Below are 27,408 nucleotides of genomic sequence, written 5' to 3'. Positions count from 1 at the left end.
ACTTTGAAGACCTCTGCTGTATACCCCAACAATACTTACAACCTACTTTTTACTTACGAGGGGAAAAACCATACTTTGAAGGCCTCTACTGTATACCACAACCATACTTACAACCTACTTTTTACTTACGAGGGGAAAAACCATACTTTGAAGGCCTCTACTGTATACCACAATCATACTTACAACCTACTTTTTACTTACGAGGGGAAAAACCATACTTAAAGACCTCTACTGTATACCACAATCTTCATACTTACAACTGCGGCACAACCATACTTTTAAGACCTCTGCCACGCACTCCAAGCATCACACTTACAATACACGTAGTCACTTAAACAAGACACTACACTACTTACTTAACACTACAAACCAGAATCTATAAGTGCACCATTAAACAAAAAAATACATGCAGAGAGGTAAAGAAACATGCGGGCTTGCCAGTATTTTTGAGATTATTATTCTTCTTTATAAATACAGTTGGCCCCATCCCACTACCCTATAGGCATAAACGATATATTTCTTTTTACAATAGGTAAGGTTACGCCCTAGTCCTAGCTTGCACTGTCGAGGGGTAACTGTAGTAACGGCTAAATTGCATTGTTACGGCAGATTGCTGAGTGTGACCGAAAGACCGACACGTTGAGAGGTCGGACAGTCACACGCCAGCTGCTGTGCGTGTGTGTGTGTGTGTGCGTGTATGTGTGTATGTGTGTTCATCATGTACTCTTAAAATCTCTAAAAAAATAAACAATCAAAGTCAACGAGGGAAAAATGTACAAGAGAATGATTTAAAACCCAGCGAGGAATACTGCAAGTGTGCGCTGGTGAGTCTTAAGAACATTTGTAAGTAATTGATTTGTTTTGTCTATAGGTGAGAGGTAACTGAACACACCTGAGTTATTGATAAAAACCTTAAACGAATATATATACACAAGAATTCCGAGGGTACGATAGGCAGTGAATTTCGTTTCCTATCATTTCCATAGCATGAGGAAGACTGAGAATGACTACCTTAAGCTGGAGTGTGAATATGAGTGACTATGGTAACGATTCATTATATAATTATACGAGGAAACTGTAGATTAATAAATATAATAAAAATGAGTTGTTGAAGAAGGTATATGGGGTTATTATGGTTGCAAATATCTCTCTTTCCTGTTTAAAATCTATACCAAAATAATATCAAAATAATAGAATAGGTGCAGAAAGCCTATAGCATTTTGACTCTATGGATTTAAAAGAGTAGCCATTGCAAGAGGAGGGATGGAGACCTCGATAGAGAGATAGAGGGGGAGAGAGTGAAAGAAAACCAGTTATGGATAGACTATGATAAACTGTGTGGGTGTACTGTGAGGTTTGGTACTTTGTTTATTATCATCAAGGCAGAGAGTGAAAGAAAACCAGTTATGGATAGACTATGATAAACTGTGTGGGTGTGCTGTGAGGTTTAGTATTTTGTTTGTTATCATCTATTGGAGAAAGGATGGGGTTTTGGGTGGAAGATTGAATCGTTGTAGAGGACAAACGGAAGACTTACGAAATGACTTTTAAGTACGAAAGAAATAATAGAGGGAAGGGAAATTGAGAAGAAACATGGAAGGAGGGAGATGGAAGGAGAGAAAGGGAAGGAAAGGAGGAGAAAGATTGAGCATATGTAGGTAAGGAAGGAAAGAAATGAGGTAGAAAATTATGAAAGAAAAAATAGAGGGAAGGGAAAACAAGAAGAAACATGGAAGAAGGGAGACAGAAGGAGAGAAAGGGAAGGAAAGGAGGAGAAAGATTGAGCATATGAAGGTAAGGAAGGAAAGAAATGAAGTAGAAAATCATAAAAGAAGGAGGAGAGGTAAACTTGAAGGAAGAAACACAGAAATAAAATAAAAAAACAAGTATGATAAGCAGAAAACCGTATGGGAAGGTTGATAAAAGATGAAAGGAAGGAGAAAGAGAAGAGAGTAAAGAAATAAGAAAAAGCAAATAGGAAATCGTAAGGGAAGGTTGCTAAAAGACGAGAGGAAGGACGTAAGGTACTATGCCATTTAAATTCCGAGGGGTCGCTGCGCCACGATGTCACCATTTTCACAGAGGTCCTTGGAGATGGAGGCCATGTCGCTGAAGTTGCTGATGGAGGTGGCGGAGCGTACGGCCGTCAGGTTGAGCTGGATGCGATCGGATGCCTGGATGGAGAAAGAAAGGGAAAAGTTGGAGAGTTTCGTTTAGTCAGCGCAACATCTCTGGCCATATGCCGGAGAGAGACAGAAGGGGAGGGAATTATAGGAGAAGGGAACAGATCCTAGGAGACAGGACACAACCCCCGATTAATACCTGGTACCCATTCACTGCTGGGTGGACAGGGGCGCAGGGTATCGGAAAAGCCGCCCAAATTTTTCCACTCCACCCGGGAATCGAACCCGGGCTCTCTCGGTTGTGAGCCGAGTGTGCTAACCACTGCACCACGAAGCCCCCAGTAAAAGAGGGAGCTGAAAGGCAACATGGGGGAGCTGGTGCAGGAAAGGAATATCCACAACTTTGAAGCTAAGATGAGTAATGTCAATGTAGAAACAGAACAGCATGGGGTACACATTCTCACACATTTTGGGGCTTACACATCCACATTTGATAAGGCTTTCATAGAGGTTGTTGTATTTCAATGGGTAGATTTACGAGCCCAGTGACTGTACGACAAGGCTTCTGCACCGTGAAAGTGAAAAGAAACTCGAAAGAATGAGACTTTGGAAATATTTGTGAGAGGCAAAAGGATCTGAGAATATAGGCCTAACTCTGATCCTGTATACTGCAACTAGGTAAATACACACATACACACACACACACAAAAAAAAAAAAGAATAAACACCAGGAACACAAGAGGACACTGTAAAAAATTGAGGAAAGGAAGATGCTTGAGAGACATAAAGAAATATAGAGGTTTGAAACAGACTAAGTGAGGATGTAGTATCGGCAAAGTGTGCAAAGCTTTAAGGAAAAGTTGGACAAATACAGATATGGAGACGGGACTAGACGAGCGTAAGCCCAGGCCCTGTAAAGCAACAACTAGGTAAACACACGCACACACACACACACACACACCTCATTGACCCAGACCCTTGCAATCTTCTCCTCGTGGGTGCAAGACGGCAGGTTGAGGCTGAGGGAGCGTGAGGCGCGGGAGAGAACCACCAGGCTGGCGTACAGGTCCATGGCGGAGTTGGCCAGACGGTTGAGGAGGAACTGCTGCTCCACGATCTGCTTGCCGTGCTTCATCAGGAGGCCCTCGGCACTGGCCCCGAACGCTGCCACGGCCTGGGGTGGGGATAAATTAAAGGTTAACCCAGTAGCAGCGACGGGCTAAACTTGTGGCATGATATAAACCCCAAAAAATAGATGATACATAATCTGATCACAAATGCTTTGATATATATTATGAAGTGGTTTGTGTGAGGGGTGATTTTTTCTCGTTTTTCTCGCTTAGAGGGACCATTAAGAAACATGATCCCCGCTGCTACCGGGTTAAAACAGCTAAAACTACACCTAAACCATGACTGACAGACACATTAAACACCTAGATTGAAGATTATCATTGGAGCGTTCATCTTGGGGCCACAACTGCTGGGTCATATGACGCTTAAACACCTAAAATAACTAAGAGACAACATAACTATCAAACACACACACACACACACCCCTACCCTCTCCCCCATCCTCACCCTGCTCAGTAGAAGGGACGAGTCTTTCAGGTTGGGGTGGATCCCTTCAATCTTGCCAGCGTCAGCGAAACCAATGGCTCTCTTGGCTCGCTTCGTTCCCTCGTCCACGATGAGACCCATGTTGGCGGCGGGGTTCTTCAGGGCCTGCTGCAGCTCCCTCAGGTGACCCCCGGCGTACTGGAGGCCTGCAGAGGAGGAGGAAGAACGAACATGGTTGAGGAAGATGAAGGGTTTGTTTTTTCATACGAGGAGAAAGAAGAGGAGGAAAACAAAAAGAAAAGAAAGAAAAGCAAAACCCAATGAGAAAAGTCTGAGAGGGAAAACAGGGGAACAAAACAAAACACAAAACACAAAGGAAAATAAACTTGTCCTCACCGGTAAGGGCCACAAACAGGCGCAGGATGTCGTTGGTGCCCTCGAAGATCCTGAAGATCCTAAGGTCTCGGAGGACGCGCTCCAGCCCCGTCTCCTTCATGAAGCCCATGCCGCCCATCACCTGGATCGCCTCGTCCGTCACCGTCCACGCTGCCTCGGACGCAAAGCACTGAAAAGAAGAGGAGCATTCTTTTTAATGGTAAAGATGGCGGTTGGAAAGTTGGGGGAGAAGGGGGAGAGAGAGGGAGGCAAAGTAGGTGGAGGAGGAAGAGGAGGAGGAGAGGTACTGAGAGGAAGAAAGAGAAGGGAAAGAAGATGAAGAGGGTGAGGAAAGGTAAAGAGGAAGAGAAGAAAATAGAAGAATTAGAAGGAACAGAAGAGAGAAGGAGGAAGAGGAGAGACAGAGGAGAAAAAGAAGAGGCAAGGAAAGGAAAAAAAAGATAAATAATACAAAAGAAAAGGAAGGAGAATGAAGGAAAAGGAAAATGGAGGGGAAACTGAAGAAGAGGAAAACGAAAAGTTGGAAAGTTTCGTTTAGTCGGCGCAACATCTGTGGTCGTATGCCGGAGAGAGACAGAAGGGGAAGGAATTATAGGAGACGGGAACGTTCAAGGGCAAAAAATAAACAAACAAAACGTAAGAGAAAAAAAGAGGGAGATAAAGGACGGGAAAAGAGATAGAGGTAGAAATAAAAGATACACAAAACATTAAAAAACAAGAAGAACAGTTTTTAATGGTGAAGGTGGTGCTTCAAGGATGAAAAACAGACAAACAAACAAAACATAAGAGAAAAAAAGAGAGAGATAAGTAACAGAGGAAGAGATAGAAGAGATAAAAGATAAGACACAAAATTAAAAAACAAGAAGAACAGTTTTTAATAGTGAAGGTGGTGGTTCAAGGACGAAAAACAGACAAACAAACAAAACATAAGAGAAAAAAAGAGAGAGATAAGTAACAGAGGAAGAGATAGAAGAGATAAAAGATAGACACAAAATTAAAAAACAAGAACAGTTTTTAATGGTGAAGGTGGTGGTTCAAGGATGAAAAACAGACAAACAAACAAAACATAAGAGAAAAAGAGAGAGAGATAAGTAACAGAGGAAGAGATAGAAGAGATAAAAGATGGACACAAAATTAAAAAACAAGAAGAACAGTTTTTTAATGGTGAAGGTGGTGGTTCAAGGATGAAAAACAAACAAACAAACAAAACATCAGAGAAAAAAAAGAGGGAGATAAGTAACAGAGGAAGAGATAGAAGAGATAAAAGATAGACTCAAAATTAAAAAACAAGAAGAACAGTTTTTAATGGTGAAGGTGGCGGTTCAAGGGCGGAAAACAGACTAACAAAATATAAGAGAAAAATGAGAGATAATTGTCAGAAGAGGAGATGAAAGTCAGACACAAAACACTGCAATGGCCAAGAACGTTTTTGGTTTCATTCTATTATTTTACAGCTAAGGAGGCAACCACTCACCCAAAAAAATAAAAAATAAAAAATAAATAAATAAATAAATAAATAATAATAATAGGACACAGAAAGAAATGTCCACTAAGTTTTTTTTCTTATCTACTGTATTTTATGGTTCTGACAAAGTAACAAGATTGGGAAATAAAGTCAAGGGAAAAAGGAAAGAACAAGGAAATAAATAGCTAAACAAATAAATAACAACTAACAGGAAAATAAAGTTAAGAGAAAAAGAAAAAGAAGATGAATAGTTAAACAAATAAAATAACAACCAACATGAAAATAGAGAAGAAAAAAAAATCTCAGAGAAAACACCAATTACAACATACGACAAAATATAAACAAAGCAGAAAAACGTAAACACAGCCCCTCACCTTGCTAATCGCGGCCTCCAGGTGGTAGTCCTTCGAGCCACTGTCCATATTTGAGGAGATCATGTACGCCATCGACTCTGTGACGTAGTGTAACATTGCCATGCGCGCCAGCTTCTCCTGAGGGCGGGAGAGGAGACTGATGAAGGAGAGATGTAGAGGAAGGGACGGATGAGGTAGAGGAAGTAGATGGATGAGATAATGAAGTAGAGGACAGGAGGGATAGGATAAAGTAGAGGGACAAGATAACAGAGACAAAATAGGAGAGATGAAGGAGAGGGATGGAGGGATGAAATAGAAGAAGGGAGGAAGATGGGCAAGAGGGATGTAATTTATATATTTGCCTCTCCATCATCTTCCCTTTCTTCACTATCTCTCTTTCATGTAAATCTTTTCATCTCCCCTTTACCATTTCTCTTTTAAATCAATCTTCTTTTCTTCCATTATCTCCTACATCAACCTTCCCTCTTCTTCTATTACCTTCCCATTGCATCAAACTTTTTTCTCTTTACTTTTTCTCTTTTAAATCTATCTTCTTTTCTTTCACTATCTCCTTTTTTTAACCTTATTTTTCTTCTGTTCTCATCTCTTTTAAATCACCTTTCCTCTCCTTCAATTACCTTTCCATTGCATCAAACTTTTTTCTCTTTACTTTTTCTCTTTTAAATCAATCTTCTTTTCTTTCACTATCTCCTACATCAACCTTATTTTTCTTCTGTTCTCATCTCTTTTAAATCACCTTTCCTCTCCTTCAATTACCTTTCCATTGCATCAAACTTTTTTCTCTTTACTTTTTCTCTTTTAAATCAATCTTCTTTTCTTTCACTATCTCCTAAATCAACCTTATTTTTCTTCTCTTCTCATCTCTTTTAAATCACTCTTTCCTCTCCTTCAATTACCTTCCCATTGCATCAAACTTTTTTCTCTTTACTTTTTCTCTTTTAAATCTATCTTCTTTTCTTCCATTATCTCCTACATCAACCTTATTTTTCTTCTCTTCTCATCTCTTTTAAATCACCTTTCCTCTCCTTCAATTACCTTTCCATTACATCAACCTTTTTTCTCTTTACTTTTTCTCTTTTAAATCAATCTTCTTTTCTTTCACTATCTCCTTTTTTTAACCTTATTTTTCTTCTGTTCTCATCTCTTTTAAATCACTCTTTCCTCTCCTTCTATTACCTTCCCATTGCATCAAACTTTTTTCTCTTTACTTTTTCTCTTTTAAATCAATCTTCTTTTCTTTCACTATCTCCTAAATCAACCTTATTTTTCTTCTGTTCTCATCTCTTTTAAATCACTCTTTCCTCTCCTTCTATTACCTTCCCATTGCATCAAACTTTTTTCTCGTTACTTTTTCTCTTTTAAATCAATCTTCTTTTCTTTCACTATCTCCTACATCAACCTTATTTTTCTTCTCTTCTCATCTCTTTTAAATCACCTTTCCTCTCCTTCAATTACCTTCCCATTACATCAACCTTTTTTCTCTTTACTTTTTCTCTTTTAAATCAATCTTCTTTTCTTTCACTATCTCCTTTTTTAACCTTATTTTTCTTCTGTTCTCATCTCTTTTAAATCACCTTTCCTCTCCTTCAATTACCTTTCCATTGCACCAAACTTTTTTCTCTTTACTTTTTCTCTTTTAAATCAATCTTTCCTTTTTCCCTCACTATCCTTCTTTCTGATTTCCCTTTTCTTTTTTCCATCACCCATTTCTTCTCTCATCTCCTACCTTTCCATTTATATCAACCCTTCTTCCTATACCCCATTCTACAAACATAGGTAGCCAGACCCTCCCATCCGCCCCTCACCTGGATGGCCCCATACGTGTCAATTCGGCGGCCAAACTGTGTGCGTGCCGTGGCGAAGTCGACGGCCTTCTTGATGGAGTAGCGCATGGTGCCGGAGAGTGCCGCGGCCATGCCAAAGCGCCCATTGTTCAGGATCTCCATGGCGACCTGAGAGAGGAGGAGGGGGAGGAGGGTGAGGGATGGACTGCATGTGTGTGTGTGTGTGTGTGTGTGTGTGTGTAATTCACCCACGGACTGATCTTGAGCTGGATTTATCATCGCCAGTGTGTGTATGTGTGTGTGTGTGTGTGTGTACTTTCATTATCCATAGATGTAGCATATTGAGTTTGGGATATGCTTGTAAGGTGCTGTTTCTTTGTCTACATTCATTCAGCCTTTCTTTTTTTATCATCTCTTTTCTGCACTCATTTCTTCCTTCAACCCGTCTGCTTCGGCTAGCCTGAACCTACAAGTGGCTGAGAAACGGCTAAATGTGGAATGAATATGAGGGCAACAAAGCTGATTTATTCATATTTGGGGTTATGTGTGTCGGACAATCCTGGCCGCACCAACCCCATGACACTAAAGGGTCTATTACACTGGGCATATTTTCTGTGGATCTTCAGTCAAACCACGATTTCCGCTAACATGGTTCTCATTTGTTTCTTGTTATTGCTGATGATGATGATGGTGAGTAATAAACCGTCATCCTTCAGTGAAATCTACCGTAGCTTTGGGAGATCGTGGACACGTCAGAAAACCACGGAAATAGGAGAACCACGCCAGCGGAAATCGTGGTTTGACTGAAGATCCTCGGAAAATTTGCCCAGAGTAATATCCCCTTAAGCATGTTTGGACAGAAATGGTCATACTGAAAAGCACACAGATTATTCCATCCAGTGTCTAATCTTCTGTGTGGAAAGCTTTAATATTTCTTGACATTACTTATGCAATTTGTTTTCTTCAGTATGTTGTGTTACCTTACCCTGGTAGCAGCGACGGACCAAATATGTGGCTTTACCGTGTAGCAGCGACGGGCCAAATTTGTGCCATGATATAAATCCCCAAAAATAGATGATACATAATCTGATCACAAATGCTTTGATATGTATTATGAGATGGTTTGTGTGAGGGGTGATTTTTTCTCATTTTTCTCGCTTGGAGGGACCATTAAGAAACAGGATCCCCGCTGCTACCAGGTTAAGTTTACTGTTACTCTCTATGACTGCAAAATCCTCACAGGTACATCAGTCAGCTTGCCGATCCTCCCTCACCTTGAACCCGTTGCCCACACCACCCAGCACGTTCTCGGCGGGAATCTTGGTATCCTCAAAGTAAACCTCGGCCGTGTTCGAAGCCTTGATGCCCATTTTCTTCTCAGGCGCACCGTGAGACACACCGCCGAAGGAACGCTCCACGATGAACGCTGTGACCTTGTCCTTGGTGGTGCCTGGGGGGTAGTAAGAGGTCAGTGAGGGAAGGGGGTTCAAGGGAGTTATCTAGGGTCATTTATGGGATTGATTGATGTGTGTCTGGTTTTATGTACCGTAACCAAGTGACTTTTGTTGTTTTGAAGTTCTCTGTGGTTATGAAAATGATCTCAATATCTGCATAATCTAAAGATGGATATGATGTTTGAGAGAATAAAAAATAATAAAATAGAAATGGACAAAACAGGAAAAATACATTAATGATTGACGGTGAAAAAAAATACATGAATGAATGAAAATCGAATATTATAAAAGAAAGGAAAATAATAACTATTGACAAAATAAATATCTATAAATGAAATGACAAGAAAAAAAGAAAAAAAGAAAGGAAAAACAAATATAGCTAAAAGTTAAAGGAAAATGGCAAGAATATAACACAACGGATGGAGATGAAAAAATAATAAAAAAAAGATAATATAACACACACACACACACACACACACAAAAAAAAAAAAAAAAAAAATATATATAGCCTTACACCCACCAGTCTTAGGGTCCGTCACAGGCGTCTGGGCAAACACCGTGAACACCTCCGCCAGGCCGCCATTACTGATCCAAATCTTTGACCCGTTGAGGATGAAGTGCGATCCGTCCTCGGAGGGCACGGCACGGCTGCGGATGGAGCCGGCGTCCGACCCGCTGGAGGGCTCGGTGAGGGCAAAGGCGGCGAAATGCTCTCCTGATGCCACTTTGGGGAGGTACTTGGCCTTCTGCTCAGGGTTCCCAGCGATGAGAATACCCTGTGGAGGAGGAGGAGGAGGAGGTGGTGAGAGAGGAAAGAAGAGGAGGAGGAGGAAATGGAAGGGTTACAGGGAAGACCAGGAAAGGGAAGAGAATGACTATTTGAAGGGTACAAGTTGACGATTGAGAAAGGTGACGGGAAACATGTAAGGAATGGAAGGGATGTAGAGATTGATTTCAAGGGTAAGGGTCAATAAGGCTGCAAGTATAAAGAGAGATATAGAAGGGAAGCATAAAAGAAATGACAGGGATGTAGGAAAGAGGAAGAAAGGGATAATGGGAGAGGATATTTGAAGGGGTACTGAAAAAAGATTAAGTGTAAAGATGCAGATAAAGGAAAGATACAGAGGATATGGAAGGGTTACAGGGAAGAGAAAGAATATTTGAAGGGTACAAGTTTAAGATTGAGAAAGGTGACGGGAAACATGTAAGGAATGGAAGGGATGTAGGGATTGATTTCAAGGGTAAGGATCGATAAGGCTGCAAGTATAAAGAGAGATATAGAAGGGAAGCATAAAAGAAATGACAGATATAGGAAAGAGGAAGAAAGGGAAAATGGGAGAGGATATTTGAAGGGGTACTGAAAAAAGATTAAGTGTAAAGATGCAGATAAAGGAAAGATACAGAGGAAATGGAAGGGTTACAGGGAAGAGAAAGAATGTTTGAAGGGTACAAGTTGACGATTGAGAAAGGTGACGGGAAACATGTACGGAATGGAAGGGATGTAGAGATTGATTTCAAGGGTAAGGGTCGATAAGGCTGCAAGTATAAAGAGAGATATAGAAGGGAACCATGAAAGAAATGACAGATATAGGAAAGAGAAATAAAGGGAAAATGAGAGAGGATATTTGAAGGGGTACTGAAAAAAGGTTAAGTGTAAAGAGGCAGATAAAGGAAAGATACAGAGGAAATGAAAGGGCTACAGGGAAGAGAAAGAATGTTTGAAGGGTACAAGTTGACGATTGGGAAAAGTAAAGGGAAGCAATGAAGGGATTGATTTCAGGGGGTACTAACCTTGAAGCCAATAGACTGATGGGCTCCCAGGGTAATGCCGACGCCAAGGTCATGCGAGCCTACAATCTCCACCAGACGGGCGTACTGGGTGTTGTTGAGTCCCACGCCGCCTAGCTCAGCCGGCACCTGTGTGGAGGGCGGGTGATTGCGGGTGAGAAGTGACGGGTGGTTGGGTGTTTTTTATTTTTTATGGTTTAATAGCAAAGGAAGCAGCTCATCTTGATTGTTTCTTTGTCCATTGATATTTGTAGAATGTAAGTAGAATGGGGAGTCACATGCGAGTTTGACAAATTGTTTCGGCCCAAAGGAATGCAGGGAAAAGGAATGATAAACTAACCTAAAATATCACCATCAATAACAAATGTATAAACTAAACAAATCTAACTAAAAAAAACTGTGAAATACCTAAAATATAACCAGCTAACTAAAAGAACAGTAAATTAACCCGACAAACCACATTAGAGGAACGGTCAACCTAATGCCCGGCCAGTGTTGCCAGATTCTCGTACTCAGAGCATCATATTAACCAGTTTTCGACACTTAACTATCCCCCAAAGACATCTGGAATTAACGATTTTAACGATAACTATAAATTAATCAAGTTATTGGGATGGAGAAGACAGTTTTGGGGTTAGAAATTAGCAAATGTAAAAGGCTGAGTACGATAATTTGACAACGTTGCTCCCCGCCCCTTCCCCTCCCTCTCACCTGCATTCCGAAGGCGCCCAGCTCCCTCAGGCCCTGCAGAGTCTGTTCGTCCACTTGCTCCATTGTGTCGTTCTTGGCGGCATCGTTACACTCCTGGAAGAAAAAAAAACAATAAGGAAAATAAATAAACAAATATCTACAGCGAAAAAGTTAAGAAGATACAAATGAAATAATGAATAAATGAGTACAAAGTTAGAAAATACAAATAAAATAGGAAAAAAAATATAGATAGAAGCAACTGAGTGTGTTTTAAGTGTTATATGATGTTTGTTTACTCCTAAAAAATAATAAACAAATACAAATAAACAAATATGAATAAATTAGTAAGTAAATAAATAAATAAACAAGAATTACAAAGAAGCAATTAAGCAAGTTACAATTCTTATATGTTTAATACTCCATATTCCTCACACTTATGGGAAAAAAAGGATAAGTATAAAAAACCCAAAAAAGAAGGAGAAAATAGGAAAAAGGAAATAAAATAAAAAATAAAAGCCATTAAGAGTGTTTGAGATGTTATATGTTGTTATGTTATTCCTCACACTTATGGGAGAAAAGGATAACTATAAAAAACCCAAAAAGAAGGAGAAAATAGGAAATAGGAAATAAAATAAAAAGCCATTGAGTGTTTGAGATGGTGTTCTGTTATGTCCTTGATAAAAAAAAGTACAGACACACAGAGGGATATACTGTGCATGTTATATATATTTGATTACTCCTGCAACACACAACAGTAACAACAACAGGAAGAAAAATGGTCAAACTAATCTATTTCACCAGCATTTCCCATCCTCACTCCCTCACAGACAGAAAGAAATAGACAGTGAGGGTGTTAGGGGCTATGATGAAGGATGAAAGAGACAGACAGGTAGATAAATAGACAGGAAATAGTGGAAATTATATGATGTTCCCTTACACTTCAAAAAAATAATAAAGAAATAAAATGACTAACTACACATATATGCCTTTGACTACTCCTGCAACACACAACAGTAATGACAACAGGAAGAAAAATGGTCAAACTAATCTATTTCACCATCATTTCCCATCCTCACTCACTCACAGACAGAAAGAAATAGACAGTGAGGTTGTTAGTGGCTCTGATGAAGGATGAAAGAGACAGACAGATAGATAAATAGACAGGAAATAGCGGAAATTATATGATATTCCTTTACACTTCAAAAAAATAATAAAGAAATAAAATGACTAACTACATATATATTCCTTTGATTGCTCCTGAAACACACAACAGTAATGACAACAGGAAGGAAAATGGTCAAACTAATCTATTTCAACATCATTTCCCATCCTCACTCACTCCCTCACAGACAGAAAGAAATAGACAGTGAGGTTGTTAGTGGGTCTGATGAAGGATGAAAGAGACAGACAGATAGATAAATAGACAGGAAATAGCAGAAATTATATGATATTCCTTTACACTTCAAAAAAATAATAAAGAAATAAAATGACTAACACAACACACAACACACAACAGTAACAGCAACAGGAAGAAAAATGGTCAAACTAATCTATTTCACCATCATTTCCCATCCTCACTCAGTCACTTCCTCTCCCACAAACAGGATGCAAGGAAAATCAACAGAGACTAGAAAGCATTAAAAACTACCGTCCAACGATAGCGAGTGACTTCATTCAAGGGAGAGAAGTATAAGGTCTTGAATACCCTTGTTAATCTGGTACGAGGCAAAGGATATAAGGTATTGGATTCCCTGTGTGAGCTAGAAGGCTTAAGATGAATACATAAGGGTTCAGAGGGATACATGGGGATTACAAGAGGCCACAGCATAGGACACATAAGACACATTAGTAACTGTTAGATGTGTCCGAAACTGCTTAGTAATTCTGGTCACATCCTCTTCCTCCTCCGTTCCTTAACCTTGACCTATCTCTCCGTCTGTCTGTCTGTCTGTCTCGCTCTAACTTTCACTTTATCTGATCAGTGTGTATGCTCCCTCTCCCTCTCTCTCTCTCTCTGTCTGTCTGTCTGTCTGTCTGTCTGTCTCTCTCTCTCTCACCTTGACCTACTTATTCAATCTACCTACCCATAGTCTACCCATGCATACAAACACACACACACATATACACACACACACACACACACACAAAAAAAAATCCTGTCACTAAACGGACTTCCCTTCTATTAATCTTTTTCCTTCTATTTCATCATTCTCTCCATTTCCTGTCTATCTATCTGTATGTCTGTCTATCTCTCATCAAACTCACTAACACCCTCACCCTTTTTATTGCCCTTGAGCCGTATCCTTTGATGTAAAAAAATAAATAAATAAATAAAATAAATAATAATAAGGAAATCAGTAAAGAGGTAAGAAAATGAGACAAGAAAATGAAATAAAACTTCCCCTCCATCACCCCCACCACCTCCGATCACTCTCCCTCACCTGGAAGAACTTCTCGGTGGGGTCGACCAGCATCTCCAGCGTCTCCATCTCCTCGGCCGTGAGCACGTTGGGGTAGGGGATGGCCTGCTCCGTCACGGTGGCGCCGCGGAACATGTTCATTACGAAGGACTTGCTGGGCTTCACGGTCTTGTTCATGGCGCGCTCCTTCCTCGTCGTAGCCTTGCTGGCCTCCTCCGCTGGCTGGGCCGAGGTGGACTGGAACCTGTGGGGTGTAGGGGTGGAGATATAGGGGTTTGTACAAGAGCAGAAAATGTAATAATCTGTACAAAGTTGCATATATGTATAGTAAATATGTACAAGAGTGTAGGGTGTAGGGGTGGAGATATAGGAGTTTGTACAAGAGCAGTAAATATAATAATTGAGTAGCGGGCTTTTTTTCCATATTTTTTCCTTTTTTTATGCCCTTGAACTGACTCCTTTGCTGTAATAGAAAAAAAAAAGTTGTATATATGTATAATAAATCTGTACAAGAGTTTCATGTATGAGAACTCACACGTTATTCAAGTCAGTTGGTTTGTTGGTTTTACGGTTATCACAATTTGGAGAGAGAGAAGGAAGGTTACAGTTTTATCCTCAACTCATTATCGTAACCTGAGATAATGCATTCAGTGTAAGGAGGTGAGAGTTTGTACACATTATTCAAGACAGTCGATTTCTTGTTTTCACGGTTATCATAATTTGGAGGGAGAGAGAAGGAAGGTTACGCTTTCATCCTCAACTCATTATGATAACTTAAGATAGTGCATTCAGTGTAGGGAGGTGAGAGTTTGTACATTATTCAAGACAGTCGATTTGTTGTTTTTACGGCTATCATAATTTGGAGGGAGAGAAGGAAGGTTACGCTTTCATCCTCAACTCATTATGATAACCTGAGATAATGCATTCAGTGTAGGGAGGTGAGAGTTTGTACACATTATTCAAGACAGTCGATTTCTTGTTTTTTACGGTTATTATAATTTGGAGGGAGAGAAGGAAGGTTACGCTTTCATCCTCAACTCATTATGATAACCTGAGATAATGCATTCAGTGTAGGGAGGTGAGAGTTTGTACATATTATTCAAGACAGTCGATTCCTTGATTATTACGGTTATCATAATTTGGAGGGAGAGAGAAGGAAGGTTACGCTTTTATCCTCAACTCATTATGGTAACTTAAGATAGTGCATTCAGTGTAGAAAAGTGATGGCGTAGAAAAAACTACAAACATCACATAAGTCGGTGAGTTTGTTGTTTTTTACGGTTATCATAATTTGGAGGGAGAGAAGGAAGGTTACGCTTTCATCCTCAACTCATTATGGTAACCTAATATAATGCATTCAGTGTAGGGAGGTGAGCGTTTGTACATGTTATTCAAGACAGTCGATTTCTTGTTTTCACGGTTATCATAATTTGGACAGAGAGAAGGAAGGTTACGCTTTTATCCTCAACTCATTATGGTAACTTAAGATAGTGCATTCAGTGTAGGAAAGTGATGGCGTAGAAAAAATTACAAACATCACATAAGTCGGTGAGTTTGTTGTTTTTACGGCTATCATAATTTGGAGGGAGAGAAGGAAGGTTACGCTTTCATCCTCAACTCATTATGATAACCTGAGATAATGCATTCAGTGTAGGGAGGTGACAGTGTACAAACATCACTCGTCATTCTGTTGTTCTTAAGGTTATCAAACTTTGCACAACGAGGATAAGGTTACGCTTTTATCTTTGACTCATGATAACCCAAGATAGTGAACAGCGTACATAGACCATTTACGATGACTTGTTGTTCTTACGAGTCTCATACATTGCCTTTATCCTTGAATTATCATGATGACTGGTTGATTGGGGTACGTGGTCATTATATGTTTTCAAGTTCATTTACCTATTCAATCTGTAGAGTTTTAGAATACAAGGAAGTGGTTTTCAATTAAGTAAGAAGATACTTTAATTTACAAGAGAGGTTACATGTGGTTATCAATTCATTTATCTATTCAATATTTAGTGTTTTAGAATACAAAGGGAAGTGGTTTGCAGTTAACCTGGTAGCAGCGACGGGCCAAATTTGTGGCTTTACTGTGCACGAGCAACAGACCAAATTTGTGCCATGATATAAACCCCCCAAAATAGATGACGCATAAACTGATCACAAATGCGCTGATATATATATTGAAATGGTTTGCGTGAGTGATGATTTTTTCTTATGATTCTCGCTTAGAGGGACCATTAAGAAACATGATCCCCGCAGCTACCAGGTTAAATCATACAACCTCACCTCTCCATCCAAAATTGACCTTGCTATTGACCACTCTTTACCTCTGTCTTTGAAGGAGCAGAGATAAGCATTTTTTTTCCCTACACTCTTTTAGTTGCCTTTGAGTTGCTTCCGTTGTTGTTGTTGTTAAAAAAAAAAAAAAATAAATAAATAAATAAATAAATAAATAAATAAAAAAATAGTTACCCATTAAATTATCAGTGTCAGAAAACGAAGACTTTTTTATATTTAATTGCCACTTATTCTGCGTGTGTTATCTGATAAAAGTGAGATTGTGAGAAAAAACGGCACTTCACCAACACACAAAAAAGCAGGTCAGTCACTTCTCCGTTCTCTAAAAACGAGCAAATTATGTGAAGGATATTTTTCTCTCTATCTCTAAATACCCCTCGGCCTGTCTCATTGCATCATTCAAAAATCCTCCATCAAAGGTCATAATTTTGTATAGAGGTTTTGTTTATATATATTTTCCTCTTTATCATCTTCTTATCCTCCTCCTCCTCCTCCCATTCTCTCTCTTCCTTTTCTTTTTCTTCATCTAATCTTCTTCCCTTTCTTCTTCGTTCTCCTCTTCTTGTTTTTCTTTTGCTCTCTCTCTCTCTCTCTCTCTCTCTCTCTCTCTCTCTCTCTCTCTCTCTCTCTCACACACACATTAAGTTAACCATTATAAAGAAGTGGAAAAATACTTCAATTTACCCAATAAAGCACTGTAAAGCATGAACCACAGCGTTAGGCAGAGGGCCACAGAAAGGCTACATAAACATTCTGTGGGGGGCGGCAAAGGCTTCGGCAAGGCCAGGAGATAAATGGAAGGTGTTGTTTGGACTGGAATTAACCTACACTATGTTAATCAAGACTCAAAGCTACCTGGATCAATATATAATGTGTTTGGTGATGGTTAAGAGGAAAAGGATAGAAGAGGGAAAAATTGCAGTAGAAAGAGGAGGAGGAGGAAGAGGAGGAAAAGAAGAAGGAAAAGTTTTGGAAAGTTTCGTTTAGTCGGCACAACATCTGTGGTCATATGCCGGAGAGAAAAGTTGGAAAGTTTCGTTTAGTCGGCGCAACATCTGTGGTCATACGCCGGAGAGAGACAGAAGGGGAAGGAATTATAGGAGAAGGGACACAACCCCCGATCAATACCTGGTACCCATTCACTGCTGGGTGGACAGGGGCGTGGGGTATCGGAAAAGTCGCCCAAATTTTAAAGATATGGGAAGAAAAGGAGAATGAAGAAGAAACACAATAAGGATGGAGGGGACAAACGCCAGCGGGGAGAGGTGGAGAATGCCAAAAGAGACCTGCTATGGGGTACTGACGACAATGGCGATGATGAAATAAGGGTTGGCTGGGTGACTTAATCAGGGTATCAGGACACCTCTCCTCCCGAAATTGACCTCTCTTTCGGCCACCTCTTTTGATTCTTTTTATAGGAGCAGCGAGTAGCGGGCTTTTTTTTATTATTGTTTCCTTTTTTTGGTGCCCTTGAGCTGTCTCCTTTGTTATAAAAAAAAAGATGTCACTTTAAAAATCTGTATGTACCTACGTTTATTAAGTTCATCGGTATTATTTCAAGTTTAGTTTTTTTCGACGCCTATAACGAACTTTCAGCATCAACAGACTAAGCTCCCCCCAAATCAGTCCGTTATATCGAGGGTTTACTTAAGTTTATTTAATTTCTACTTTACAAAACTTATAATGCACACCTCATTTTTACTTTCCGACACTTAATACACACTTCAATTTTACTTTACTATAACATACACTTCAACTAATAGCATTCTTGTCGCTACCGAATTCAAAACGCCAATTAATCTGAAACGTTAGCCAATATAGATTCATTTTACAGCGATCAAGGAAATCCTGAAATGATAATGGAGTGACGTGCCGAGCCAATAATGCAGAGTCAAGCTTGGTGGAGATAAGGCAAGGTTACAAGGCTTACAACACACTCACTCTTTGACCTCAGGCAAGATAACATTAGGATAACATGATAAGGAGAGGGAACAAGGTGCAGCGCGAAGGTTAAGATTTGTGCGCCTTTTCATGTCTGTGTATGGAGAGCGAGGTTGTTGGTTGTCTATCTGTTATATATTCTCCGCTTTATACGGTTCTGTGTATCCCTGTATCTTAAAATTTCTTGATATAAGTAGTTTCGTATAATTATCTAAATTTGTAAAGTATTTTTTTAACTATTTTTAAGCCCGTAATGACACCAGAGTTCTGTACATTTTAGTGATTATATAAAGATTTTACTTAAGTGCTGAATGTGGACTACAAATTGGAAATGTTGTTATATTAATGAAATTAGCATTCTTCAATAACCTCCGATTTATGTATGATGTCTTGGTTTTAAGTATATTTGTGGTCAATAAATATCTATCTATCTATCTATGTGTCTGCCTATCTTGCTCTCCTAATGATATCTCTCCACTGAATGCTATGATGAAAGTGATGATTGTAGGAGACAGAAAAAGGAAACAGAAAGAAGAATTGTAAAACTACCAGAAGTGTTCCTGATGCAGTGCTTGGAAAAAATCGCTGTAAAATGAATCTATCTTGGCTAACGTTTCAGATTAATGGCCGTTTTGAATTCAGTAACTACAAGAATGCTGTTAGTTGAAGTGTATATTATCGTAAAGTAAAACTGAAGTGTGTATAAGTGTCGGAAAATAAAAATGAGGTATACATTGTAAGTGTTGAAAAGTAGAATTTAAATAAACTACAGTAAACCCTCGATATAACAGACTAATTTGGGGGGAACTTGCTTGATTAAGTGCAAGGAAAAACGCTGAAAATAAGTGATTCAAGCAACGAAGTGAAAATTACAGCGAGGAAAGTTAAGTAATACGGAACCATTGAAAAGCAAAGTGCGTGAATAGACAGAAGAGATGACCGAGAGGAGGAGGACCTAAGAAGCGATACAAAGCGTTACAGGTCAAAAGAAGAGAAAAAACAGGATGATATGTAAGTGCGGAGTAGAATATGAATAATTAAGAATATAAGGGGAGAAATAACAGTACGAGGCAAGATAATGTAAACAGAAACAAGCACACAAAAACAAAACATAAAAGATAAATAGATAAATATAATTCCAATCATTGCATGCTGTATTTATATCACAAATTTGAGGTTAACAGGAATGGCAGTTTGGCAGCATGACAGGAGGAGGAGGAGGAGGAGGAGGTGGAGGAAGAAAAGAGGGAAGTAGAATGAGGTAGAATGAGAGAAAAAGGATAATGTAAGGAAGAACTACAGGAAGAGAAGGACAAGAAGAAGAACAAGGAAAAGAAGGAAAAGAAAATAAGGAAGAAAAGTAGAGGAGAAAAGATGACAGAGGGATAATTACAGGAGGAAAAGAAGGAGGAGAACAAGAAGAAAAAAGGGGAAAGGAAGAAAATGAGGTAGGTAGTGGAGGGAAGGGAGAAGGGGGAACAGGAGAAAGAGAAAAGAGGAGGAGGAGGAAAGTAAGGAGGAGGGGAGAAGATGAACAAAGGAGAAAAGAAGAGAAAGGAGGAGGAAGAAAATGAGGTAGGTAGAGTGGAGGGAAAGGAGGAGAAATGGGGAATAGGAGAGAAAAGAGGAGGAGAAGGAAAATAAGGAGGAGGAGGAGGAGGAATGAGAAGAGAAAAGGAGAAGGAAAGTAAGAAAGACGAGGAGGAGGAGGAGGAGCAGGGAAGATGATAATCAGGTAGGTGTGTCAGGGGGAAAGGGGGGTAGGGTTGCCACACGTGAGGTCTAACCCTGCCAGGCACTCATGGGCACTGGCAGGGGTCCAGGGGCAGTGCCAAGCCTGGGTGAGGACATTGGTTGACTTGGCACTCCTTACAAATAACATTATATGGTGCAATTATGTGTGTTATTTATATGTATGTGTTGGTGGTGGTGAATGAACTGAGAGAGAGAGAGAGAGAGAGAGAGAGAGAGATGATGTGTAATTATAAGAATGACTGTGTTTGTTATACATGCAATAGATAAAAAGATATGTGTGTGTGTGTGTGTGTGTGTGTGTGTGTGTGTGTGTGTGTACTGAGAATTAGCCAGCAGGATAGAACACGCAGTAATGGATTTAAATTAGAAAAGTATAGATTTGGGAGGGAAATAGGCAGGCATTGGTTTAGTAATAGGGTGATGGGGGAATGGAACAGGGGATAGGCATAACTCGAAACGTAGACATTTGCGACAGAAATGTGGTACAAAATCGTGCAATTCACATCACCAGAAAAACATGAACCGCGTAAGAAAGTCGTTGGTTGGGTGAAACCGTAAATTGTCCGTTATTTCTCCTTTCATTTCTTTATTTCCTCTTTACTGTGACCCTATTTACTATTATCCTTCATTTCCTCCCATTCCTATTTTTTTCCCTTCTGGCGTTGATCTGATCGGGAGTACTTGGTGGCGATTGCGAGTCTAGCATGTGATCAGGCCGGTGGTGAAGGACATATTTACGCAATCCCTCCCATACACAAACAAATGCCCTGTTTCCTTATATAACCCTACATAGCCCTTCCTTCGACCTTCCAACCCATACAAAAGAAAGCCAGGAAGTATAAGTCAAGATAAAGAGCAAATCAGGACATCTTTGACACGTTGGGAGAAAATAAACGAGAAAAAGGAGAAAAAATTACACCCAGACGTAAACAAACATCTTTTTTTCTTTATATAACACCTAATAACCCTTTGCTCGGCCTTCCAACCCATACAAAAGAAAGCCAGGAAGTATAAGTCAAGATAAAGAGTAAATCAGGACATCTTTGACACGTTGGGAGAAAATAAACGAGAAAAAGGAGAAAAAATTACACCCAGACGTAAACAAACATCTTTTTCTCTTTATATAACACTTAATATCCCTTTCCTCGACCTTCCAACATATACAAAACAAAGCCAGGAAGTATAAGTCAAGATAAAGAGTAAATCAGGACATCCTTGACACGTTGGGAGAAAATAAACGAAAAAAAGGGAAAAATGGTTAGTCCGTCGTCTACGCAATCACTCCTATACATAAACAAACATCTTTTTCTCTTTATATAACACCTAATAACCCTTTTCTCGACCTTCCAACCCATACAAAAGAAAGCCAGGAAGTATAAGTCAAGGTAGAGAGTAAAGTAGGACATCCTTGACACGTTGAGAGAAAATAAACGAAAAAAAAAATGAAAAAAAATAGGTTAGTCAGTCCTTCAACCCAATCAGCTGATCACCCTAATCTCATCTTAGTATTGAATTTACGGTGGATATATAAATTCTTATGGCATTTTTTCTGCATATTGACATACCTGGTGATGGCAGGCGCATATTCCCTCGCCAGCCCAGCCCTGGAGACGGAGAAAAGGAGTTTAGTGGAGCGCATCATCGTAACAACCTTCCCCTTCCGTGGTCAGACGCGTACTGATGTGATTGTCCTCAAACGCGGCATCTGGCACCTCCTATCATGCGTAGAATTTACGTAAACCTTTTAATAATAGCGTTTTCTGCGCAACCTGTCTGTTTTACGTCACGGGGGTGCACATGTGAGGATTAGGAAAGAGTTAATAGCAAGACTCATCCCCAGAACACGGTATTTTGGGTTTATTTAAGGTTTATATTGTATGTGCATTATGGCGACTCTTGGCAACTCATAACCTACCTCATTTACGTAAACCGTTTAATAATAGCGTTTTTTTGCGCAACCTGTCTGTTTTACGTCACGGGGGTGCACATGTGAGGATTAGGAAAGAGTTAATAGCAAAAGTCATCCCCAGAACACGGTATTTTGGGTTTATTTAAGGTTTATATTGTATGTGCATTATGGCGACTCTTGGCAACTCATAACCTACCTCATTTACGTAAAGCGTTTAATAATAGCGTTTTTTTGCGCAACCTGTCTGTTTTACGTCACAAGGGTGCACATGTGAGGATTAGGAAATAGTTAATAGCAAAAGTCATCCCCAGAACACGGTATTTTGAGTTTATTTGAGGTTTATATTGTATGTGCGTTGTGGCGACTCTTGGCAGCTCATGACCTACCTCACATATGCGTCATGCTGATGGGCTAAATTAAGCTTTTTTTTTTAGGAGGCAATGCACTTATTTGCGCGAGGGAGGTGTGTTATAACTTAAGAATGCATTGGTTTCATAAGGAAGGCCGTGTGGAGATTAAAGAAGGTGATGAGATAACGTGCAGTGGGTAACCGCATAGCCTTGAACAGGGAATTAATAGAAAGTGTGTGACGGGAATTATTTTTTCTCTCTTTCTCTTCGTTTTTTTTCCCTCATTTTCTCTTTCGTTGATTTCTCCTTTCTCTTATTTTCATGGTTTAAACTATTTCGTATATGCATTCCTTTATAATTTCTCCTACTAGCTGACATTATTTTTTAGCCTGAAGAGACGCATATAACAGTAGAGGGCAATGACTATTATTATTACTATTGAGATTGGGGACATATGACCTTATTAGAAAGAAAATGTAAACGTGAAGACATGGTGAATATGGTTTTCGGACAATAAGAAAACAAGGAGGTAGTTGAGTAGTAATATCTAAAGAGTTAGCTAAGCCTACCAATTGCATTTAAGGAATAGTCTCAAGGCCTATATCCCAAGGGAGGTCAGTTCTCAGCCACTTTCTCTCTCCAGATGGAAGGTGTCATATAGAGAGATAATGGTTAAATGCACTGAAGTATTTAACAAACATACCCAGCAGTCTATCAACACTTAAGATTTTATACTATATTCTTATAAGTAAATTTCATTAATTCATAGTTAAAGGAACTCAAAAATTATACATCTTTAAAGAGTTTTATTATACAAACAAGTTCATTATAAATTACACATTACATTTATTAGTGGTCACAGGAGGCCATGTACACAAAACACGCCTATTTGAACCATGGAGAATAGCGACAGTAAGGTAAAAATTAGTTGCACTCTCTCAGGTATGCATCAGTAGACATATTAAAGTAACTTATGCATATGTTTCTCTTGTTAATGTGTTGAACGTGGTAGTGACTTCAAGATTTGCAGATGTGTCAGGAAAACAGGAAGTATACGGACACAATATAAAAACGTGTATAAAAAAAATAATAAATGAATGAAGAGAATGAGAGTAATAAAGAACAACAAAGTACTGGCACAGAAAATAAAAATATGAATAAAAAATAATAAATAAATGAGAAAAATGAGAGTAATCAAAGTATTATTCATCAAAAAAAAAGTGCAAAAACTGGAAAGAATAAGATAAATGAATATGAAAATGGATAGGCAGAAAAAGAGGTTGAGATAGGCCTACATGTGACATTGATATTTGTCCAGAAACGGCAAAAATTCATGAAAAAAATGATAATAAAAGAAAATTGGTCCAGAAAAGTGATTAATATTATAATAGGGAAAGAAAACACACAACACAAAGAAAATGGAGTCAGGAACAAGACAAGGAAATCAAACCCAAAGAGAAAATGAGGAAAAAGAAAAAGAAAATGAAGGAAAAGTAAAAAAAAGTAAAGAAAATTCATAGAAGAAAAAGAAAATATAGGAAGTTAAAATAAGTAAAGAAAATTCATAGAAGAAAAAGAAAACATTGGAAAAGTTAAAAAGTAAAGAAAATTCATAGGAGAAGAAAAAGAAAATATAGGAAAAGTTAAAAAGAGGAAAAGAAAATGAAGAATAAAAATGAAAATAAAGACAGACAAGAACAAACTATATAAAAAAGGAAAATTTAAAAAAGTAAAGAAAATTCATTGGAGAGAAAGAAAAAGGAAAAACGAGATTAAAAAGAAAGAAAAATTAAAGTACAAATGAAAATAAAGACAGACAAGAACAAACTATAAAAAAAAGGGAAAAGTTAAAAAAAAAGTAAAGAAAATTCATCGCAGAAAAAAAATATATAAAGAAAAAGTAAAAAAAAGTAGAGAAAAATGAGGAGTAAGAATAGACATGAACAAGCTAACCTTCCCTTCTTCCTCCCCTACCCCCCCCTTCCTCACAAGCCAGCCTCTTTAGCCTCATCCCAGCAGCTTGTCGATGTGCTCGTATCCAGCGCGCAGCAAGAAGGTAAAGTTTGCATCCTGACACAGCTTCTCCAGCTCCTCACACGCCAACATCTCCTCCACGGGCACCAGCAGCTCCCGCACCTCACAGCCTGCACAGGGGAAAGAATGGCGAGGTGTTTAAGTAATCCCAGTATTTAACCTGGTAGCAGCGGGGATCATGTTTCTTAATGGTCCCTCTAAGCGAGAAAAATGAGAAAAAATCATCCCTCGCGCAAACCATTTCATAATATATATCAAAGCATTTGTGATCAGATTGTGTATCATCTATTTTGGGGGGTTTGTATCATGGCACAAATTTGGCCCATCGCTGCTACTGGGTTAAGAACGGATAAATAGAAATTAGGGAGGAATAGAGTAGTAGTTTTAAGTATTATAAGTAAATATAAGTGTCACCAGTAGCCGTTACCGCGTGGAACATTCCCGACTCACACCGAGAGCACCCCCCCCCATCCCCTTGCTACCCCTAGTGTCTACCATTACATCTACAGTTCAAAGGAGGCGGCAGAAATAAATACGGTAAATAAAAACAAAATGAGGAGAATAGGTGTTTTTTTGTATGTTTTTAGAGTAAAGGGGGCAGCTAAAAATAATGATAAAGAGATAAGGATATAGTGGACAGCTAGTGTGTGTGTGTGTGTGTGTGTGTGTGTGTGTGTGTGTGTGTGTGTGTGTAATTTGTTTTTGTATCTTCCTTTATGTTCCTTCTCACTTCCTCTTTTTTTTTCTTTCATTTCTCCTCTATCTTCTCTTCCAGCTTTATTCAATTTCTTACATGCATTCCTATCTATTTCTTTCCCCTTCTTCTACCTCTTCTCCCTCTATTTTATACTATCGACACTTCCCCCCTTCCTTCTTTCCTTCTACTTCCTCCTTTCATTTCTTTCCACTCTTCAACTTCTATTACTATTATCATTTCAACTTCTACTATACCTTCGAAAACTATAACCTCCTCCTCCTTCCATCGGCACTACCACCACCACCACCACCACCTACCCTGCGTGAAAGCCAACTCCACCGTCCTGAAGAAGATGGTGTCACTGAGAGCCTGAAGGGGGTTGTCTGTGTCCAAGTGCTCCCAGGTGTTCTTCTGAAGCGCCCGAACCCATATCAGCCGCCTCAGCTCCTCCGACTCTTCCTCACCCACGAACGAGAGCAAGTCCAGTGCTTTCTTGAAGTCGAACTCGTTGGCGCTGATGTTGTCTTCGCTAGTGTACATCTGGGGTGGTTTAGGGGGGGGAGGGAGGGAATATTAACCCTTAGATTCAATTAGTTTTGTATGGCAGAAATATAACAGCACTTCCCCCACTGCGGTAGAATCTATATACAGACGATAGTTAAAACATCTCTTATGCGGCGTAACTATAATTATGCTACGGTCCTAAGGTTGGAAGTGACTTTTTTTTTACATCAGAAGACACGGCTTAAGGGCAACAAAAAGAGTAGAAAAAGAAAGAAAAAAAGCCCGCTACTCGCCGCTCATATAAAAGATAAAAGTAAAGAGTACCCAAAGGAGAGGTCAATTCCAGGTGGAGACTGTATATAGATGATTCATTTTGGGGGAGCTTCTCTTCAAATACTGCCGCTGTCTAAGGGTAAACGGAACGAGCGAGTAATAATGATAATAATAATAATAGTTTTGTTTTGCTCTGAGGTATATGAGGAAGGATTACAGAAGGAGAAGAAAAATGAAAGGAAATTTGGGTGTTATTATTATTGAAATGTACTCCAGAATTACAGAAATAGAGAAAGAGAGGAAAAAAAAGAAGAAAATTAGGATGATGACATAAGAGAGAGAGAGAGAGAGAGAGAGAGAGAGAGAGAGAGAGAGAAAAGAAAAATGAGTGATATTATTCAAACATCCTTCAAGAAATACAGAAATAATAGAAAAAAAGAAAAATGAATGAATAAAAAATACAAATAAAAAGCACTATCCTAAAAACAGGCAAAATAAATAAATAAAATAAAATAAATAGATAAATAAATAAAAATAAATCACACACTCATAGACTCACATGGACCAGCTCGGTGGGGGACAAAACCCTCATGGTGTCAGGGTCAAGGAAGTGCGCCGAGAGGACCGACTCCGGCAGCTGCTCCTGGTAGTGAATCAGCTCCTCCTCCAAGCTGAGCGAGTCGTCCTCCAACGCCAGGCTGCCCGTGGTGGTGTCTCCCCCGCCACCACCGTCACCCCCCGACACCAGCGAACACAGCTTGCTTAGGCTTAGGAGTGTCTGTGAGGAGGACGAGGAGGAGGAGGAGGAGGTAATTTTGATGTTAGCTTGGCATGTGAAAAGTGGTTTGTTATCCCTGTTACTGGTGTCTGGGGAGGGTTGTGTAATTTGGTGATTGTTTACTGGTGTGTTTTTGTATCTCTGGTGTCTGGGAACAAAGCAAACACACACACACACACACACACACACACACACACACACACACACACACACACCCACACACACACACACACACACACACACACCCTGCTGAGAAGAAGAGAGAGAGGAGACCAGATAGCAGTGTGAGGCAGGGAGGCAGGGAGGATGTGTGTGTTATGTGAGGTCCTAGCTGTATATAAAAATTAGTCACTATGTAGCTCCATGCTGGCAAACCTGAGTCTAGCATGTGATCAGACCTTGCGTGAGTGATATAAAGAACCCACCCACCTTCTTGCGGCTAAGGTAGGTTGTCTCTTCCTGGGCGAGGTGTCTGAGGGTGGAGTGTGCCGAGGAGAAGTCTTGTGTGTTGATTTGGTGCAGCCACGCCAGGGAGCTGTAGTCTTGCAGGAACCTGGCCAGCTCCCCGCCCTGCTGCCCTGCGCCCTGGCTCAGCAGCTTGCCACGCTTTCCGGTCTCAAGGTACCAGCGGAACACGAAGTCTGAGAAGCCCTGTGATGAGAGGAAGGTAGGTTAGGTTAGGTTAGGTTAGGTTACTGTGTTGTCTGGGAAGGAAGGTAGATTAGGTTAGGTTAGGTTACTGTGTTGTCAGGAAAGGAAGGTAGATTAGGTTAGGTTAGGTTACTGTGTTGTCTGGGAAGGAAGGTAGATTA

The 27,408-nt window shown here is 39.6% G+C and overlaps 2 protein-coding genes across 3 annotated transcripts in view; both read right to left on the bottom strand.

The window, feature by feature from the left end:
* Positions 1-434: 434 nt before the first annotated feature.
* On the bottom strand, positions 435-21,770 carry LOC126982288 (very long-chain specific acyl-CoA dehydrogenase, mitochondrial-like). The gene is made up of 12 exons (XM_050834282.1): positions 21,617-21,770; positions 14,073-14,295; positions 11,653-11,745; positions 10,945-11,070; positions 9,674-9,929; positions 8,974-9,149; positions 7,721-7,867; positions 5,916-6,032; positions 4,077-4,245; positions 3,702-3,886; positions 3,085-3,297; positions 435-2,174 (listed from the first exon to the last, which is right to left on the bottom strand). Exons 1-12 carry the CDS (start codon positions 21,691-21,693, stop codon positions 2,037-2,039), a joined length of 1,920 nt encoding a protein of 639 aa, XP_050690239.1. The 5' UTR covers positions 21,694-21,770; the 3' UTR covers positions 435-2,036.
* A 1,332-nt stretch (positions 21,771-23,102) lies between these two features.
* LOC126982282 (nuclear pore complex protein Nup133-like) overlaps positions 23,103-27,408 on the bottom strand; it is a 28,726-nt gene continuing 24,420 nt past the window's right edge. For both annotated transcript variants that reach the window (XM_050834278.1, XM_050834277.1), the window contains exons 17-20: positions 27,026-27,247; positions 26,378-26,596; positions 25,359-25,581; positions 23,103-24,454 (exon numbers count right to left, since the gene is read on the bottom strand). In XM_050834278.1, the coding sequence (XP_050690235.1) occupies positions 24,318-24,454; positions 25,359-25,581; positions 26,378-26,596; positions 27,026-27,247 (801 nt within the window). In that variant the 3' untranslated portion in view covers positions 23,103-24,317. The remainder of the gene's footprint in view (positions 24,455-25,358; positions 25,582-26,377; positions 26,597-27,025; positions 27,248-27,408) is intronic.

The sequence above is a fragment of the Eriocheir sinensis genome, chromosome 50, assembly GCF_024679095.1.
Source record: "Eriocheir sinensis breed Jianghai 21 chromosome 50, ASM2467909v1, whole genome shotgun sequence".
Lineage (NCBI taxonomy): Eukaryota > Metazoa > Arthropoda > Malacostraca > Decapoda > Varunidae > Eriocheir > Eriocheir sinensis.
Note: the sequence above shows the minus strand (reverse complement) of the source record. Positions and strands in the feature narration are given on the sequence as shown.